The sequence below is a fragment of the Microcebus murinus genome, chromosome 1, assembly GCF_040939455.1.
Source record: "Microcebus murinus isolate Inina chromosome 1, M.murinus_Inina_mat1.0, whole genome shotgun sequence".
NCBI classification, from domain to species: domain Eukaryota; kingdom Metazoa; phylum Chordata; class Mammalia; order Primates; family Cheirogaleidae; genus Microcebus; species Microcebus murinus.
Window position 1 is genome coordinate 125,352,514 of NC_134104.1, and position 20,007 is coordinate 125,372,520.

Consider the following 20,007-nt stretch of genomic DNA (forward strand, 5'->3'; position numbering starts at 1 on the left):
CATGGCTGCCTGGCCCACCTCCAGGCAGCACGGCCACTTCTGTTTGTGGACCTCAGGGGAGGACTGGGAGCCACCTGTCTGCCCTGACCTCCCGTCTTTCCATTTCAAAATGCTAAAGGGGAAGAACTGCTGTTATTACATGTATTATTAAAGCACATGACTTCAGATCCTTTCATATCTTGAGCCTTTCAGAACCCCGCCTTGAAATAGCTGGAGACAGGCCCACCCCTAACATTTCGGACAAGAACATATACAGACACTCAGATACCAAATGTCTGAATATTTATGTTATAATCAAATGAATAAACTAATTTTTTATTTTTTATTTATTTTTTTATTTTTTTTGAGACAGAGTCTCACTTTGTTGCCCAGGCTAGAGTGAGTGCCGTGGCGTCAGCCTAGCTCACAGCAACCTCCAACTCTTGGGCTCAAGCAATTCTGCTGCCTCAGCCTCCCGAGTAGCTGGGACTACAGGCATGTGCCACCATGCCCGGCTAATTTTTTCTATATATATATTAGTTGGCCAATTAATTTCTTTCTATTTATAGTAGAGATGGGCTCTCGCTCTTGCTCAGGCTGGTTTCGAACTCCTGACCTCAAGCAATCCGCCTGCCTCGGCCTCCCAGAGTGCTAGGATTACAGGCGTGAGCCACCGCGCCCGGCCTGTTTTTGTTTTTTTTAGAGATGAGGGTTTCACTGTGTTGCCAGGCTGGCCTCAAACCCCTGGCCTCAAGTGATCCTCCTGCTTAGCGTCCCATGTAACTGGGACTACAGCCACGCACCACCACTCCTGGCTAAAACTATTAATTAGGTATGTTCTGTCTGCTCACCTCAATAAATACACTTTTACACGGAAGGCCAGGTTTGAGTTTGGAATTTTAGATTCCACAAAGTCCTGTGGCAGCGCTAGGGGAGCAAGGCCCAGCTCCCCGCCCGACCCCTTCCGTTTCACCCTCGGCCCAACCCACACCGCGCACGGCCTCGTGTGTCCATGTGGAAACGCCAGCCGCATCCAAGCCTCATCTATGATCTCTGCAAACAGCTTCTCCCTGGCCACCCCTCAGGCCTGAGCGTGTGCAGGTCACCCTCGGGAGGAGGAACGTGGGGAAGAGGTCCGCGCAGGCCTGCAAGCAGGCTCAGGACCACTGGGGCAGGAATCGTGGCTTCGCGGGTGCCTGGAGCATGGCCCAGGAGTGGGGCGTGCAAGCCCACGGACACCTTGCCCTGTGGGGAGGGTCATGGCCAGAGGAGGGCCAGAGTGGCACCCTCCAGTCTAAGGGGCCCGGAGAGGGCCCTCTTGGTCAGGTCCAAGGTCAGTCCTGACTCTCCATTCCATCCTAGACAAGGTCCTAAAGCAAGGCTGGGGCAGGGCTGGGCAAGCAAGACAGAGCTTCGTGACTTTGGGCAAGTCTCACCACATCTCTGGACCTCAGTTTCCTCCCTGGTCTCTGAGGGAGCTGGAGTGCTTCCACATGCTACGATCCTCTGCAGAGATAGGGAAGCAGACTTGAATTCAGACCCCTCACTATCCAGCAATGCTGAGGCCCTGGCCCCACGCCCCAAGGAAGAGAGAGCCACAGCGGGGAAATGAACTGCCTTTATTTCTCGATTTCCCATCCGGAAGTCGAGATGCGGCGGTCAAAGCAGCACAGAATCGACGTCTCCCCAGAACCTGCAGGGGGCTAAGGGAACTGGACTGACCAAGGCACTTGCCCCGAAGACACCACCCTCGGGCTGACGTCCCCTGGGGGAGAAAGGGTCCCCCAACAGACCCCCAGCAGATGGCCTGCTGGCCCCAAAGCTCCTGCCTGCTGCGTCCCAAGACTCAGGCTCATTCAACAGCTATGTACAGAACTCCAGGGTGTCCTTCCACCTGGTAACACAAGGGCAAATCCCACGTGAGGGCGGACCGCACCTTGGAGGTGCGTTTCCACAATGAAGCCGAGCCCCATGCGGGTAGACGGCGGTGCAGGGCAGCTCACAGACACGCAGGACCGACAATCCCATAGAGAGTGCGGAGCGCAGCCACACAGACCTGAGGACAAGGCCACCAACGCGCAGACACGAAAGAGGGTCACAGGGCACTCACAGGAGCCAGCAGAAGCGAGGAGATGGGCCAGGAGAGTGTCCTGGGCAGCCAGCCCCAGGTGGGAAGCCCGGGGAGGTGTCTCCCTAAGGACCAAGGCAACACCCACCGCCTGCGCAGGTGTGGACTCGCGCAGGTCAACTCTGTGCCCGTGAGTCTCCTGGACGGGAAATAGACATGAGGGACATTTATTTGCAAGACAAGGGTCAAAGTGCAGAGAGAGCCACGAGGTCAAGATGCTGCCAGGGGTTTTGAAAGCGCAAGAGCCGCCGCCTGGGAAGCGCGGAGAATAGGGGCGGCGGCTGGGCCACTCACTGCTGGTGGCAAGTGCAGCCCCGGCTGGCCGGCAGGGGTCTGGCGGGTTCTCCGTACTTTTTCACAGTTAAGTCTCCTCCTGGGGGGCCACATCCAGTGGGGTCTGGGCCAGCTGAGGGGTCCCTTGGCGGGCCCAAAGCCGTGAGCCACACGGAGAGAAGGTGCCCACTTCCCTGCTTCGTGGTTCACAGGCCTTGGGAGACCCCGTGGGCCGGCGGCCATCCCCGAGAGTGTGCCTGCGGTCCGGGGGTCGGAGGGGCGCCACGCCTGGACTCCAGACGCCCCAGACGAGAGATTGAAACAGACTGACAGCCCCCCTGAGGCCTCTGTGTGTCTAACAGTGCTAAGCCAAGTCCACGGCCGAGGTCAGCCACTTTCTGGAAGAGGAAGGGTGTTGTGGCGGCTGCCAGGCCGCACGGTAGTGTAGGGGACGGTTCCCAGGCTGGGCACGTGGAAGGTTTGCTGGTCCTTCGGAGTAAGACGGGATGCGGTGGTCCTAAAATTCTTCCAGTCAGATGAGTTAAAAGCACGTCTTAGCAGCAGGAGTTTGTTTTTGTCACACGAAGGTTGGTGGAGGCTGGACCAGGACGGTGCGAAGGCCAGTTTGGCACAGCGAGGACGCCGCTGCCGGTGACGGGGGCGCAGCCACCTTCTCTCGGGGCCCTCACGTGAAGTAGCGGCAGGGCGTGGAGTCGATGTAGCAGTACCGCGTGCAGCGCAGGGCTCCGTACGACCTAGGGAGGTAAGGACACGCCCTGAGAGGCCACCTCTGCTGACTCTCGGCCAGACTTCATCCGACCGCCACCGCTGCCACCTTGCCAGCGGCCAAGGGTTCTGCGAAAAGTTTTCTCCTTCTCATTTGGGGCGAGGGGCTTGGGGGAGTTGAGTCAGTCTCTGAGTGTTTTGCCTTGAGCCCCAGCTGAGGGGTCTGCATGGAAGGAGTTGGCAGCCCCGCTGTCAACAGCACATTGACCAGAGAGCCCTCCCGCTCAAGGCCTGAAAGGTTTCCGGTGCTGTCCATTAGGACACGCCATTCGGATGCAAAGATTCTTCTATAACTGTGCAGCCACTGGCCAGATGGGACTGCTGAGCTCGAGAAATACGGTGATGCTTTCCTGTCGTCCCAGCTCCTCGAGGGAGGCTGGGGCAGGAGGATTGCTCAAGCCCAGGAGTTGGAGGTTGCAGTGAGCTAGGATGACACAGCTGCACTCTAGCTGGGGCCACAGAGTGAGACTCTCTCAAAAAAAAAAAATGAGAGAGAGACCTGAGGGGTCAACAGATCCACTCTGGAACCAAGGGAAGGGCAGGACAGGGACTAGCTATGAGGAAGCGCCCATTTTCCCAAGAACGTTATACGACTCTGGTATGTGAGCAGTAAAGGGGACGTGGAACAAGCCCAGAAGGCCACACACTGGGCATGGAGGCAGCACCTCATGGGGGGCGGCCCCCAGTTGGCTTGGAAGATGTCAACAAGGAGGCCAGGACACCCGAATACTTGTCCTGAGTAACATGAACACCCACTGAGGATTCTAGGAAATAACCAAAGAGGTTCTTGGAGGGAATATGTTCTCAGAGGGGCCACAAGGCAGCAAAATGAGATGTTATGGCGGGTGGGATCTCACTTGCAGCCACAGGCAGGCCCGAGGGCCAGGGAGGGTGTTCCAGGGCAGCCAGGTCACTAGACACATGGATTCATTGAAAGCCCTGATTCCTCTGCCCCCCACTGGGCTTCCCTCCCAGGCCCACAGCTCAGGAGGCCGATGTCCCCTTGGGGTGTGGGGGCTGCAAGTCCCACAGCAACAGTGGAGCTCAGACTGTGGCTCCCTGCGGCCCGGGTCGGAGTGGTGGCTGTGGTGGCCAGCCCAGCATCTGTGGCACGCAGTCTGTGCTGACTGGGGGGGGGGGGGCACGGCGAGTGTGTGATGACCGCCTGTCTCCCCTGAGCAGAAGTTCCAGCTGGGCAGGGAGCATGTGCTGTGTCATTCATCACTGTACCTCAGTGTCTAGAAAGTACCAGGAATGGGAGGGGCACTAAAAAATATCTGTGAAGGGCCGGGTGTGGTGGCTCTGGGAGGCCGAGGCAGGCGGATTGCTCAAGGTCACGAGTTCAAAACCAGCCTGAGCAAGAGTGAGACCCTGTCTCTACTAAAAATAGAAAATAATTAATTGGTCAACTAAAAATATACAGAAAAAAATTAGCCGGGCATGGTGGCACATGCCTGTAGTCCCAGCTACTCGGGAGGCTGAGGTAGGAGGATCGCTTGAGCCCAGGAGTTTGAGGTTTCTGTGAGCTAGGCTAACGCCACCGCACTCTAGCCTGGGAAACAGAGTGAGACTCTGTCTCAAAAAAATATATATCTGTGAAGGAAAGAAGGAAAGGAGGGGGCGGGGAGGAGCAAGAGGGGAGGGAGGGGTTTCATAGTATCACATGGGGTCATCCCTACCCAGGCAGATAGGTCTCGCACGTCAGGTGGCCAAAATCAGAGCCGTCACAGTCCTCCACACCCTCATGCCGGTGACCGTCTCCACAGTAGGCCCGGTGACAGCCTGAGGGGACACAAGGAACACAACCCTGAGAAGAGGCAGGGGTGGGACAGGCTTGCCTCAGCCTGTAAGGGCCATGTTGCCCAAAGGATCCACCTAGAGCACTGCGCCCCCTGGAGAACCGACCTCTGTTAAGCTTTAGCCTCACCAGGGGACTGCCCTCAGGCCCTAGGTCCCATGCTGATGCCATGCGCCGTGGAACAAGAATAAGGGGCCCAGGCTCCTTATTGAGGGATGGGGAACCTCCATGTCCTCTTCTGCAAAACTGGGACATTGACACTGCCTCCCCCATGGCCCATTGGGGGGGGCAGGAGACTGTGGAGTGTCAGGCACCAGTGGGGGGCATGGTGGTTCTTGTCTGTCAACACAGAGCTTCAGGGGAGGGGGACACTGAGGGGCCCAGCCTTGTGTCTTGGGAGCTGCACGATTTTCCTCCAGGACCTCTGTTCTCACACGCAGGGAGGGTCTTGGAACACGAACCCCACCCTCGTTTTTACAGGGCACAGAGACCCTTCTGACGGTGAGAGCTCCTACTTGACAGTGTCCGCACTGGAGGCGGAAGGACCCCAGGCGAGGCCAGCTTCCAGGGGTCGCCATCCTGGAGTTGCTGGGGGACAGTGCAGCATCTTCCCCTGTGCCCGCCCTTGGGCACACCTTCATCACTCCGCACTGTCATCCTTGCCCTGAGCTGCTTGAGGACCAGGGCCACGACTCTGCATCCGTACACACCCAGCCCCGAGCCTGAGCTTGGCTGTGCAGAGGAGGGGCTTAAAACACAAGTCCTGAATGTCCTCAGCGAACGGATGTTGAGCCCTTGCTGCATCCAGACGCCCCACGCCCGTGTTAGCTCAGACTCTCTCAAGACTCGCGCAGCCAGCGCGTCCCGCCTGCTTTACAGCCAAGGCGCGTGAGGCTCAGAGCTGTGAGCGCCCCCATCACCCCCCCCACTCGGCGTGCCTCGGCGCTGAGCCCCGGGGGTGAGCCGGTACCTCTCAGAGCCTGCATTCCCACTCTGTCCTGACTCTAAAGCCCATGCTTTCCGCCTCACCTCTTGCTTTTGGCACCTGGTTTTAACCTTTGCACTCGGATGTCGAGTGTGACTCGACATGGTTAGCACCAGTAGCAGCTTGTATGTCGAGCTACACTCGACGACGCATAGTTTCACCGCGGGGGGGAGGGGGGAGAGAAGGGGGATTTTTGTCTATTTTTCCAGTATCTTTTCTTGTTTTCATTAGCATGAAAGGACAAGCAAAATGTGAATGCAGAGATGGTACACTAACCTCCAGGGGTAGATTATTATCCACTAACTTAGAGCAAGGTTTTAGATTGAAAGCTCCATATAATCACACCTCACCCTAACAAAAAACACAAAGATTGTGTTGTTTGTTCTAACAGAAAAATCAAAGGAGGAAGAAGAGAGGCGCTTTATATTTGCAAAACATGTGAATGTAAACCAGGTCTTCACGTGGGTGAATGTTTCAAAAAATATCACACCATGAAAAATTATAGAGATTAAAATTATTCTTTGAATGTATCAATAATTTGAAATACAAAAAAAATCCAAAGAAATAAATTTGTATGAAAAGAAACTCCAGTATTTTATTCTATTGCGGCGCTTTGTAAAATCTGGGGTATTTATTTTTTATTTATTTATTTTAAATCTAGGGTATTTAAAAAATTAAATCCTAAGTAGAAAAAAGCGAGCGAGTGCAAAGGGTTAAAACAAACAAACAAAAAAGCAAACCTCCAGCGCCTGCTGCCTGCCTGGCTCTGGCTCCGCAGTGCCCATGAGGATGGCAGCGCTGGCCGGCAGCCTCCCCTTACGGAGGGCGCTGGGGCTAGAAGTCTGCCTGTCGTCAGTCCTCACTCCCTCTGCCTTTCGCTTCTGCATGCAAAGGGAGAGCCCATCACCTTTGTCTCTTGTGCCTGAAACATGGGTTTTCCCACAAAGTAGGATTGGGAGGGCCTGCTGGCTACACCTGGCCTCTCTGGGGACAGGATGCTTGACCCCCCCCCCCACTGTTGACCTGCTTGGGTGGTGGAAGAGTCAACATTTGGCCTGAAATTGGGGAAGGGGGGGCACATGGGAGCCTGGCTACACCCTCCCTGGCTCTAGAATGGTCCCAAAGCACCAGAGCTGGTGTGCAGAGCTTGCCCCAAGCCCCAAGCCCCACCCCACTGGCTGTTCAGGCCTCAGGTCCTCCTGGGCTGGGCCTCACTCACTGATGCAGTCGTCACCCACATTGTTGTTACCGTCGTCACACTCCTCCCCAGGCTGCAGGACCCCGTCCCCACAGGTGCTGTGCTGGTCTACAGCGTAATCCACAGGGTAGAGAGGGGTCAGCTGGCCAAAGAAACACACAGCGTTAACTGGAGGATGGCATGCCCGGGCAGCCGCAAGGCAGGGAGGTCGTCAGCATTGGGGACAGACGCTCTGGGTCCAGGGGGCACTGCTGGGCGGCCTCCCTTGCCTTCTTCCTGGGGGCTGGGAAGGGTGTTGCCTGAGCTCTGTGGTGGGCGGAATGCTGGGACAGACCAAGATGGCAGCCTGGCGGTGCAGGAATGTGGAGATCATCTGGAACCTTGGCTCAGAGAGGAGCTCTATTTGGGGGTGAGGGGCATGGAAGCTGCTAGAAAAAGTGTGAGGAGGATGCTTTGCCCTTCCATGGAGACAGACGGCAGAAAGCTCTGCCCAGGCCTGACCACATGGCCTTCCCTTCCTGTAGTGGATACGGCCTTTTCCTGGGCAGAGGGAAGTGGGGGGTGGCCTGAGGTGCCCGCCTGAGGGTACCTGGATGGGGAGCCAGCCAAGGCTGTCCTTGAAGTACAGAGATCTCTGGTCTCTGCGGAAGGCAATGGCGTTTTGGGTGTTCAGCCTCTCGAGCTCTTCCTGGTTGTTGACCACAAAAATCTGACAGAACACACACTGTGAGGATTCCAGAAAACACTTCCACAGGGGCAGGGGAGAGCTGGCCTGGTGAACAGTGGGAAGGGGGCTGACACGCTACGCCCTGGCACTCCTTCTGAAGTGGGGAGGAAGATCCAGGTTCCTACACCTTCTCAGTCCTGTGCCTAATGTCTGAGTTTGAAATGAAAATATCTACTGTGCTTTAACATTTTTAAACATTTTGAGTGTTCCCAAAACTTAACTTAAAAGATGATGTCACATAGTCAAGTAATTCAACATCTGAAAATGATGCTTAACAAAATGATCATGCTCAGAGTTGTTCATTACAGGATTATTTACATTAGTGAAAAACTCAGGAGCACCCTATAAATATCCAACCATGGGCAGTGGTTACACTACTGCAAGTACAGCCACAGGGTGGATGGGTGACTACGCATCCACTCAGATGATGTTTATGACGAATTGATGTCCAGGGTTTGCTTCAAAATAATCCCGGGGAGGGTGGGCAGTAGAGGGTAGGCATAAAGAGAAAACAAGGAAACCGGGCTAGCCATGAGTTGATAATTACTAAAGCTGGGCAAAGGGTACATAGGTGTTCATTACAAGCTTGATCTGCTTTTAGATTGATTTGAAATTTTCTATAATAAAAAGTTTAAAATGATATTTATAGAGTATAGAAACATGGCAGGATTGCAACTGAGATATCTAGAGTACAACATTTTTATGCAATATAACTCAATCATATATACATTATTCTTTAAAAAAAAAAAAGACAAAGAAAATACCCCTAAGGGGACCCACAATCAAATGGCCAATTTGGTTTTCTTCTTTGGATTTTCCAATTTCCTACACTGAGTGTCTACCCAGAGTAATGGAGGAAAATCAATTTTACCGAAAGGATTTTATGAAGCCCTAAGAGGATCAGGCGAGAGGTTCTTATGGATAATCACCCCAGCCTTCTCCCAGAAAGCCTTACCGCAGGAACTCGAGGGGAACTGGGCCCATACATGGATTCCACGTAGGAAGGGTTATTCACATTCACAGGGGGTCCACAGAGACATCTTCCTGGAGGCCCGGGAAATCCTCTTTCCCCTTTGGGTCCCATGACAAGTTGTCCTAGGAAGCAACAGACTGCTGTGTTACTGGAGCCAAGGAAGAGAAAACCTAACAGCCGAAGGAGATGTGAGTAACCTTTGCAACAGAAAGAAGGTAAAGTGCACAGCATTTCAAGGTAAGCCTGAGGGAGAAGTCCAAAGAGATGCTCTTGATCCAAGATATGGAGGAGATAAGGTAAGAAAAATAGCTAGCTGGAGACATAGCTTCCCACTCCTTCCTGCCTTCAAGACAGACAAGACACCTGGTGCTGCAGCAGCCATATTGTGACCATGAAGGAATAAACATGAAAAGATAAGCTAACACACAGGAAAGACAAGGGGTCATGAGGCCTGGGGCCTGACAGTGACAGTTAGAGGCTGAACCAAAGCCAGCTACTGACCATATCTGCATTTCTTTGTTGGAGAAAAATAATCCCCTATATGTTTGTTTATTTATTTATTTTGAGGCAGAGTCTCGCCTCAAAGTCTCTGTTGCCCAGGCTAGAGTGCCGTGATGTCAGCCTAGCTCACAGCAACCTCAAACTCCTGGGTTCAACCCATCCTCCTGCCTCAGCCTTCCAAGTAGCTGGGACTACAGGCGTGCACCACCATATCCAGCTAATTTTTTCTATTTTTTTAGTAGAGATGGGGTCTCGCTTTTCCTCAGGCTGGTCTCAAACTCCTGAGCTCAAGCAATCCTCCCACCTCTGCCTCCCAGAGTGCTAGGATTACAGGTGAGCCACTGTACCCGGCCATATTTGTTTAGACCATATTAACAGGGGGCTTCTGGCAGATGAGCACATTGCTGACTGATAACTTTTGTTTTTTTTTTTAATTTTGCTTTTCTTATATATAGAAGCTTCAGAGGGGAATTTCTGGGTGTTGGCTTCTTTTACTTCTTCAGGAAGAAAATGGAACATTAGTATATGCTCAGCCCACTTACTCTCCCCTGGTATTCAGAAAAGTCAGGAAATGTACTAAAAATATATGATTAGGAAATTTATGTCCTAGCAGTGTAGGAGAACTGCTAGGGTAGTAGGTCTCACCTTGACATTTAAAGGCTCTGATACCCAGGCCACATCCCAGACCAATTCCATCACATCTTCTGAGACTAGAACCTAGGCATCCATGCTTTCATTTAATTAATTAATTAAATTTATTCTTTAAAATATGCCACTTTAGTATAAAGGAACCATACTCCCCCCCTATCCCCCCCCACCAGACAGGGTGTTGGTCCAGCTAGATTGCAGTGGTATTGTCATAGCTCACTGCAACCTTAAAGTCCTGGGCTTTAGTGATCCTCCTGCCTCAGCCTCCTGAGTAGCTGGGACTACAGGTGAGAGCCACCATGCTTGGCTAATTTTTCTACTTTCGTAGTAACAGGGTCTTGCTCTTGCTGAGGCTGGTCTCGAACCCCTGGCCTCAAGCGATCCTCCCAAAGTGCTAGGATTATAGGCATGAGCCACTGCGTCTGACTGGGATCCATACTTTTAAAGGTTCTTGGTATGATTCCAATGTGCGCCAAGGCCGAGAACTGCTGGTCTAGCGAAATGATCTTTGCCCAGGCCATTCCCCCACCAGCTCACCCTCCCTTCATCCTCCATCCCTCTTCTTCCCAGGTGCCGCCTAACTACTCTCTGATATGGGTTCAAATATCACTTGTCTGAGGAAAGCCCTTCTGAATCCTCACACTCTGTCATGTTCGCCTCAGATACAGTTTCATCGTTCCCCATCCCTTCCCTTCCCAGCACTCAGCTCTGCAGTCAAATGCTCCACTCCTGCACCATACCACCATCAGCACTTATCTCTGTTTGTGATTCTACACATTGTGAACTTATTCAATCGAGGTCTATCTCTCTCAGTAGAATGTCAGCTCCACAAGGGTGGGGCTGGTGCCTGTTTTCATCCCCCAGGGCTTCACACATAGTAAGGGCATGGTACACATTTGAAGATGGAATGAATGCATGCAGACTAATTGGTGAGAAAAGGTCTTTGGAAAAAGCTAGAAGTCACACTCGGCTGGCAGAAAAGCACTAGAGCAAGAGCCCTCCAACAGGAAGAGAAGAAAAGATGGGAAAGGAAAAGAGAAATAAGGACCCCTTTTCCTGGGAAAATAAGGGGAGATTTGGAGACCAGCCAGTAACTGGGTAGTATGACTACTTATGATTGAGGTAGAATGACATCTGGAGCAGCAGGGAAATGGGAACACAGTTCCCAGATCCCAGGAGGGTAAGAAATGAACTGACCCCAGGGGAGAGATCTGGCCAGCACCCCAGGGAAACAGCTGCAGCTGGAAATGGAGACCCCAACAGAAAGACCCCAACACCCTGAGCCTTCCTGAGCTGGTTGACAGATATGCCCAAGGTCAGAATCCTGACAGCCTGAGGGACAGGGAGGTTTGCCATCTCATGCCAAGCTATGGTTGTTTGTTCTAACAAGAAATATAAATACAGTTCTGTGGGAAAAGCTCCAGTCTTGTGTTCTGATATTTTCAGAAGAGGCCAGAGAGTCAGACACTCTACCAGCCGAGGAATGGTCTGGGTAATTAAGCATTTGGGGAAATTGAGATGGGAAAGCTCTTATAACCAAGAGTTATAAGAGAGTGGCATTGGGGCAGCCTTACGGAAGGCTCTGTGACCCCAACAACTCTTCCAGAACCACGGCCCAGAGCGACTCAGGAGTCTGTTGCACTGGCCAGCTAATTAATGGTGAGGCTGAGATTTGAATTCACGTTTGACTTAACACTGTGCCGTTCAAAAGACAAACGTCCAAGAATACTGATGCTCTCAGGAAGCTGGCAATTCCCAGGTACCACGCTGATTCACTTATGTATCGTCTGGGTGCAGGAAGGCATCAGCCAAATTTGTGATTTGATTATTGCAAATTACATCCTAAAGGCATTTTGCCCTTGTTCCCTCCCCACCCCCAGCCCCTCTTTCCCTGTAACTCGGGTAATTAACACTCCCACTTGGTCCACCTCCCCGGCACCATCTGGTCCCTTGGTGCTGGGCCCAGAGCCGAGGGGGCCTCCCGACAGGACGTGGCAGGGAGCCTGCTGCCACCACTGCAGTTTCCCTGCAGCTTCCTCCCGGCCGGCCGTTGGAGGCATCCGTGAGCCCTGCTTTCCGCCAGGCTGCGCTGAAGGGCACAGCAACCTGAACTTCCCCACCTCGGCCTCTGGGAGCTCGTCTGTCTGTGGGCCTGGCCTCATCTCCACGCCCCGTGGCCAGATCACCCGGCACTCCCTCTGTGCCCAGGGAGCCTCCCCTCCGTCAGCTGCCTCAGTGGAGCAGTCAGGAGGGGGAGTCCGGGAGAAGGCAGAGGAACCAGCTGGACAACCGCCCGAGGCTGCATCGCTGGCTGGGGAGTCAGAGCAGTCACAGACTGACCCTGCCCCAGAGTGGCCACCAGTCAGCTGTGTGACCTCGTGAAGTCACTCCTCTCTGAGGCTCAAGGTTTGTGTCTAGAAAGGGAGGGATGGACTAGACCAGGGGAGTTTCACCTGAGGCCTCTAGAGCCCGAGGACACCCCAAGATGGATGGTCTGGGTCAGGGGTTCTGGACCCCTGGGAACTAGTGTGCAGAATCCTGGGTGTAGGTACACACATTCTTCCCTGAGAGTGGGTTTGGGACTTTTATCAGACTCTCAGAGGTAGCAGCAGGAATCACTTTGGGGACCTGTTCCAACTCCCCGCATAATTATCTGATTGGTCTTTTAAACTCCTTCCTCCTCTTTTCTTCCCACACCGCCAACATTTTTCCAAAGGGCAGGATTATTGCCCCATTTTTCCTCTTTTCCCTTTTCAGCCCCCTCACTCTGGAAGGCTTCTCAGAAAGGAAGTGACTCAAAGGAAGGCATAGGGAGGGGACATCAGTCCAAAGAGAGGGCCCACTCCCTGCTTGCCTGCTGGCTGTAACCCGACAACTCCTCCAGAGCCACAGCCCCAGAGCAGGTGGGGGAAGTGGAGTTCGCCAGCATCCTATGCCATGCTATAAGGAGATGGGCCGGGAGCACTTGCAGGGGCCAGCCCCGCCCACCCCACTGCCAGGCGCCATGGGGGATGTGCAGCTGACTCAGACAGCGACCCTGCCCCCAAGGAACTTGCTGAGCAGCACGAAGATGAAACCTCTGCAGAAAGCAGTTACCAGGCCGGGCATGGTGGTTCATGCCTATAATCCTAGCACTCTGGGAGGCCGAGGTGGGAGGATTACTCAAGGTCAGGAGTTCGAAACCAGCCTGAGCAAGAGGGAGACTCTGTCTCTACTAAAAATAGAAAGAGATTAATTGGCCAACTAAAAATATATAGAAAAAATTAGCCAGGAATGGTGGCACATGCCTGTAGTCCCAGCTACTCGGGAGGCTGAGGCAGAAGGATTGCTGGAGCCCAGGAGTTTGAGGTTACTGTGAGCTAGGCTGATGCTATAGCACTCTAGCCTAGGCAACAGAGTGAGACTCTGTCTCAAAAAAAAAAAAATGCAGTTACCAGAGGAGGGAGCATAACAGCAGTGTGCAACCTGGGTTCAGGGAGGGCGGCCTATCCTCTTGGGGGCCAATGGAGGTCTTATTGATGAGAGGGCCTTGAAGGAAGCTCAGGCTTTTGTTGCATGGACAGAGGGTGACAGGAGTGCCATGCGAGGCCATGTGGACCCAGAGAGAACACAGGAGTAGGCTACAGCTCAGCAGAGAGCAGGGTGTGCACTGAAGGGCAGAGGGCAGTGAGGCCGGGGTCTGGCAGGGGGTGGGGGGTTGGAGGCGAAAGGGAGGTGGGCATACTGGGCAGAAGAGAAGGAGCTGGAAGGCCAGGGAGAGAGACTAGGACTCTCCTGGGACTGCTAAAAGGGTGGGACTGCAATACACCAAAGTTGGACAAGACCCAGCAGTGGGCACCTGAGGAGCTGCTGACAGCCCTGAGCCCTGTCCTTCTCCTGGCCTGAGCTCTGTCCTTCTCCTGGCCCTAGGAGGGAAGCAGAATTCTAGTCAGATGAGGGCTGGCCTTCCTACTAAGTAAATACAGTAAGACCATTAAGGTCTCAGTCTACAAAGAACCTCTCTATGCAGCCACTTGCCCCATGCCCCTGGATGACTCCTCAGTTTCTTGAGCACCTAAGCACCCCAAAGGCCCAAGAGAGTCCCTTCCAAAGGGAAAACCCAGGCTTCAGGCCATGTGCTCAGTCTCTGAGGTTGGCAGCTCGTGGTCATGGTGCTTCAGAGGGATGTCATGCAGGCCAGAACCAAGGAGGACGAGGACTAGTTGAAAGGACCCCACCTAGGTCACACAGCCAACATGCAGAAACAGACTATGGATGTGGACATGTGGCCTGGGCTGCATCTCACATCTAGTTCTCCTAACAGCATGCAGGGCGTGGCAAGGTAAGTCATTACCATACTAACTGATGTTTGTTTTCCCTGTATTTCCTCCTCTCCCAATTGCAAAAAGAAAGCAAAACTCTGTGCTTTCTTGTCCTTGCTAAAAGTAGGTACTATGTGAAGACAAACTTGCCTTTCTGCCTTCTGTTCTCAGAAGGACAAAGCTCCTAATTGAGTGATATGAGGAAGATGAGGAGGGAGGGGACCAGAAGGTGGAAGAGGAGAGATTTCTCTAGACATGGAGAGGATAAGGGAGGCAGAGACAAGGTCTCAGAAAGAATGGTTGTGGGTGCTCCTAGGGACCAAGATCCCTAGCCTTGGAAGTTTTCCGATAACCACTCCTGACATGAGGACACCAAGTATCCATGGACCACAGGACTTGGACAGCAGGATGGAACAAAGGCTGGAGGGACCTCCCCTGACATTTTTCTGTCATCATTCACCAGGATCTTTGTCCAACCCTTTTGCAGCAGTCGGAGGAGTGGTGAGAACGCCAATAATGCCTGAGATTGAATTTTCCTGCCATGCTGGGAGGTGGCAGTCTCAGAGTCAGCTTTAATTTGGTTTAAAGGATCTAACAAAATATGACATTTCTTGCCCATCCTGTGATGTCGCTGAAAATATATTCTCATAAACATGGGGGGAAAAGTACACTATGGAATTTTAAAATTTCTTCATTGTTCTTAAAAAAGTTGGAATAAAACTTGTTTGATTACTTTTGTACAACTGAGGGCAGAAAATCTTGCACAGTTAGCAAATAATCTTCTTGGACCTAGAGATGCTGTTGTTATACAGATGCTGTACTGTGAAAGCCTTGCGAGGAGCTGACAAGGGAACAAGATAAAAGGCTTACCTAAGCAAACCAAACAAGGTGGCAGTGTGCCTGTGCACTCTTTCATAGAAGAGTTTTTAAGGTATATCTTTCTATATTCAATGCAAACAAATAAGGACTCTTTCATAACATTGTAAGATAGAAAAATCTGCCAATGTCATCTTTACTTTTATGTTTAAGAGAATTGTTTGGAGCCTTGAAACATGTTTTTCTAGAAAAAGGTGTTAGTTGATGAAATATGTGCCCGTTATTTTTCGCTTAAAGTATAAATGACATCATCGATGCTAATTTTTTCTTTTCTCTATTTGTTCTCCAAAATGCTAAAACAAATCCAGAATAGCATTTATCTCTCTTGTATAAAAGTTGAATGAGCTAAATTGTAGAGAAATTATAAAGATTAATTAGATAGATTAATTAATTAAAATGCCTCTGGAAGTTTCTAAAAACTTGAAACACAAGGCAGAGCATCTCCCTCCTTGTGCCTCTCTGCACAAGCTGGCCAGGAGTGTGACACGAGATCAAGGGAAGCAGGGGAGCTCTTACCTGCAGACAGGGGACCCGGAGGTCCTGGGGGGCCTGGGCGGCCAGGTTGACCAGAAGACCCAGGCTTGCCGGGTGGGCCCATAACTCCACTATCTCCCTTCTGTCCCTGAGGGAGAGAAGGGCAGAACCCGTTATGACAGCATGACATAGCAAACTTCCTTCCCCATTTGTCTCTATCAGGGACCCCCTTGCACTTAGGGGCAAGAGCCCAGAGCAGGATGCAGCCCCAGATGTCGACCACCAAGCTCGTGAAAAGCTCAGGGCAAGTGACATTCGACATAGCGATGGTTATAAGTTTGCAGACCTTAGTTCTTGCTCTGTCCTAGAAATACGACACATGACAGCTGAAAGGAATCAATCCAATCCATGCCCTGCCCTGGGAAGATGAGGAAATTGAGGCTCAGAAAAGAGCAGCATTTAATGTGACTCACCTAGCATCGAGGTGCCAGGGCTGGGCCTAGAACTCAGGCCTCTGCCTGCTAGACAGGATCACTTTTATTCATCAAGAGAGCTGTGCCCATTCAATGGCTTCCTGTTACTCTTAGGATAAAGATCTCACTCCTTACTTCGGTCTATGATGCTCTGCATGACCAGGCCTTCCGGCCTCATTTTGGTCTTTAAGAGCACCATGCCTGTTACCCCCTTCTCAAGACCCTTCTCTCTGCCCCAAACTCATCCTTCTCCCCTCTGCTTAGTTAATTGCCACCAGCCCTCTGATTCTTAGTTCAAATGTCCCTGTGGCAAAGCCTTCCCTGGCCTTCTCAGACGGAGTCAGTTCTCCCCACCATGGGCTTTCCTACCTTGGCCCTTTTCCTTCATGGCATTTATCCCAGGTCAGAGCCTATAGATTATCTGTGTGGCCATTTCATCAACGTCTCCCCCTGCGACATAAGCTCCCTGTGGGCTTGAATCTGTCTTGTTCACCTCCCTTCCCCCAGATGAAATGAGGGAGAGGAGAAACACTGAAAACACAGAGGGGAGGCAGCTTTTCTGATCTGTAAATGTGGAATTTTCACCGTGACTATGAGACCCTGGATAACCCCTGTCATTGCTCTGTGCCTCGGTTTTATCATCTGCAAAATGGTAAAATACACCCACAGAGGTTTGTTGTGAGACTAACAAAGATCTCAAAGATGAAAATGTTTGCTCAGAACAAAGGGCCATGTGGGGCAAGCCAATTGTCTCAGCAACTAGCCTGGTTTCATCTGTTTCACATGGTTAAAGAAGTCCTGGCCAGGTGTGGTGGTTCATGCCTGTAAGCCCAGCAATTTGAGAAGCCAAGGCAGGAGGATTGCTTGAGCCCCAGGAGTTTGAGATGAGCCTGAGCAACATAGTGAGACCCTGTCTCTACAAAAAAAATACAAAATTAGCCAAGTGTGGTGACACATGCTTGTAGGATGAGGCAGGAGGATCACCTGAGTCCAGGAGTTTGAGGTTATAGTGAGCTATGATCATGCCACTGAACTCCAGCTTGGGCAAAAGGGCAAGACCCTGTCTCTCAAAAGAAAAATCCTGAAAAAGTTCCACTTTCTTAAAGAAAAGGACATCTGTAGCTACAGCCATTCCACATGGAGTGTCCTCTTTGCTACCTCCTCTGGGGGCTTCAACAGCACAGATCAGGATCTTGGTCCCCCCTCAAGGCTGCCCTTAGGGGAGACCCCAGAAACCCAGGCTGGCGCGTGCTGTGGGCTCTTCCCCGAGGTCTAATCAGGGCAGTGATTGATACTGACATCTTTGGCCTGGCTCTCCTTGGCAGGCTTGCCCACCTGATGAAACATAATCTCCCCCACGTCTGGGAAGTAGGCATGGGGGGACTCCTTTCCAGTCACAATGGTGACATGTGACCTGCCACCTTGTCAACATTGCCCTAGGGGCCTTCTTGGTAATGTCCAAGGGGCTCTTAAATTCTTAATACGGGACCTGAGAGGTCAGCCTTTATTTCCAATTCCATCCTTATGGACGGAGTTCTTAAGCCTTAGCCCAAGCTGAAGCATTCCATGCAGTAACCAAGATGGGTCCCAGAATGGCAAAGGAAGTCACACCGTCTTAATATAGCCACAGTTACAGCTTGTTTTTCTAACAGCCATGTCAGCTGGCTCTGAGCACAGGAAGTGCCCAAGCTGGAAGGAGCTGGAAATGCCCCTTAATTCCAACACCAGCAGTAATGGAATATTCCGCTCCTCGGTCATCTGCTCAGAATAAGCCATGTCTTTCCAGGAAAGGCATTCTTTACTCCTTATTTTTCACAAATTTGGGTGGTCTCTCTTAAGGAAGTTGCTCTGTCTCCATAAACTGAAGGTTTTACAATAAAGTCCGCACCTGTTTTCCAGGGCCCGCCCAAAGGCAGGTCCTCAAGCATGAAGGCGATTGAGAGAAGTGATGTGGGGCAAATCTGGGCTCCACTCTCTGACTTCTTGAGCACAGGCCCACACCTGGCCCTGGCTTTGAAGCTGGCTTAGCTGAGGGATCTTGGGCAATCAACTCCACCTCCCAGGCCCTCAGTCTCCTTTTGAATAAACTGAGGAGGTTGGATTAAGTGGCCTCTAAAATCCTTCTGACTGGAAAATTCTATTCTGAAATCCCTTCTGGATTTCTGGTTCCTGGTTTTGGATTGACTTTTTTTTTTTTTTTTTTGAGACAGAGTCTCACTTTGTTGCCCAGGCTAGAGTGAGTGCCGTGGCGTCAGCCTAGCTCACAGCAACCTCAAACTCCTGGGCTCAAGCGATCCTGCTGCCTCAGCCTCCCGAGTAGCTGGGACTACAGGCATGCGCCACCATGCCCGGCTAATTTTTTGTATATATATTTTTAGTTGGTCAATTAATTTCTTTCTATTTTTGGTAGAGACGGGGTCTCGCTCAGGCTGGTTTCGAACTCCTGACCTTGAGCGATCCGCCCGCCTCGGCCTCCCAAAGTGCTAGGATTACAGGCGTGAGCCACCGCGCCCGGCCTTGGATTGACTTTTATAATAACTTCCAGAAACTCAGCACCACTGGCCTAACAAACATTGGGTACACAAGACTCTACACCAGGAAATTAATTCATGATAAAAAGAAAGTACCATGGCCGGCTTCCAAGGCTAACCACTCAACGAGCTGTCTCTTCTAGTCAGACAGCCATTCCACACAGTGGCTGGAAAGACACTGAGGGTTTGGAGCACACTCAGGTTGTTTATACCGTCTTGTAGAAAGCTTGAGCTCACTTTCCGAACTTCTCTGAGCTCCCAGGTGTGGTTTTGGTGTAGCTTTTAAGAGCACTGTAACTGAATCAATGTCAGCGGGGTCATGAAATAGACTCTTTGGCATTGGCTGTCACCAGAAAAAGATAAACACTGCACAAGAAAAGTACTAGAGGACAGAAGCTTTTTGAACCCCAAGCATAAAATATTCTAGATGGAAGTCATCAGCAGGCGAGAAAGTGATAAAGAAAAGATTTTCCCCTGCCCCATTTTTTCCTTCCTTTTTTTTTCTTGAGACAGAGTCTCACTTTGTTGCCCAGGCTAGAGTGAGTGCCTTGGTGTCAGCCTAGCTCATAGCAACCTCAATCTCCTGTGTTCAAATGATCCTACTGCCTCAGCCTCCCTAGTAGCTGGGACTACAGGCATGCGCCACCATACCCGGCTAATTTTTTGTATATATATTTTTAGTCAGTCGATTAATTTCTATTTTTGGTAGAGATGGGGTCTCGCTCAGGCTGGTTTCGAACTCCTGACCTCGAGCAAACTGCCCGCCTCGGCCTCCCAGAGTGCTAGGACTTACAGGCATTTTCCTTCATTTTCTGAGCCTAGTGGAGGCTATCCTAGATAGCCTAGGAAATTGCTATCTGTGGCGTCATTGTGAAGCCATGACCATGCTACCTATTGTAAAACTTTGAAAACTGGGCTGGAATATTATGACTTCAAAAGTTAGTGTGCAGTCTGAATGATCCAGGTGAGAGCCTGTGTAATTTCCACATTTACTTGGAAAAGACCAGAGTTGGCTTTGCCATGTTACCATGGTTCTGAGCCCTGACTGCATATTAGAATCATATGGACAGCCTTTAAAAACACCATGCTGAAGGCCCATTCCAGGGCAACTGTATCAGTCACTGGGACAATGAGACACACACCTGGAACTACAGCCATTGTACCAGGTGTGGGAAATCTGTACATCTGTAGTTAATCAACCCCCCAGGTGATTCTGATGTAAGATAGAGTTTGAAGACCACAGATCTAGCCTAAGGAAATAATGAAAAGAATGGTCTCTGACATTTGGGTAGATTCAGAGGCAAAAGAATAAAAGAATAAACTACAAATAATTTAAATAAATAAATAAAAAAAAGA

General features: G+C 51.3%; 1 protein-coding gene across 1 annotated transcript in view; it reads right to left on the minus strand.

Moving 5' to 3' along the window:
• Nucleotides 1-372: 372 nt before the first annotated feature.
• Nucleotides 373-20,007, minus strand: part of COLQ (collagen like tail subunit of asymmetric acetylcholinesterase) — a 68,738-nt gene continuing 49,103 nt past the window's right edge. The window contains exons 12-17 of the mRNA XM_012766943.2: nucleotides 15,690-15,795; nucleotides 8,830-8,969; nucleotides 7,737-7,856; nucleotides 7,169-7,289; nucleotides 4,846-4,948; nucleotides 373-3,135 (exon numbers count right to left, since the gene is read on the minus strand). Coding sequence (XP_012622397.2) covers nucleotides 3,066-3,135; nucleotides 4,846-4,948; nucleotides 7,169-7,289; nucleotides 7,737-7,856; nucleotides 8,830-8,969; nucleotides 15,690-15,795 — 660 coding nt within the window. The 3' untranslated portion in view covers nucleotides 373-3,065. The remainder of the gene's footprint in view (nucleotides 3,136-4,845; nucleotides 4,949-7,168; nucleotides 7,290-7,736; nucleotides 7,857-8,829; nucleotides 8,970-15,689; nucleotides 15,796-20,007) is intronic.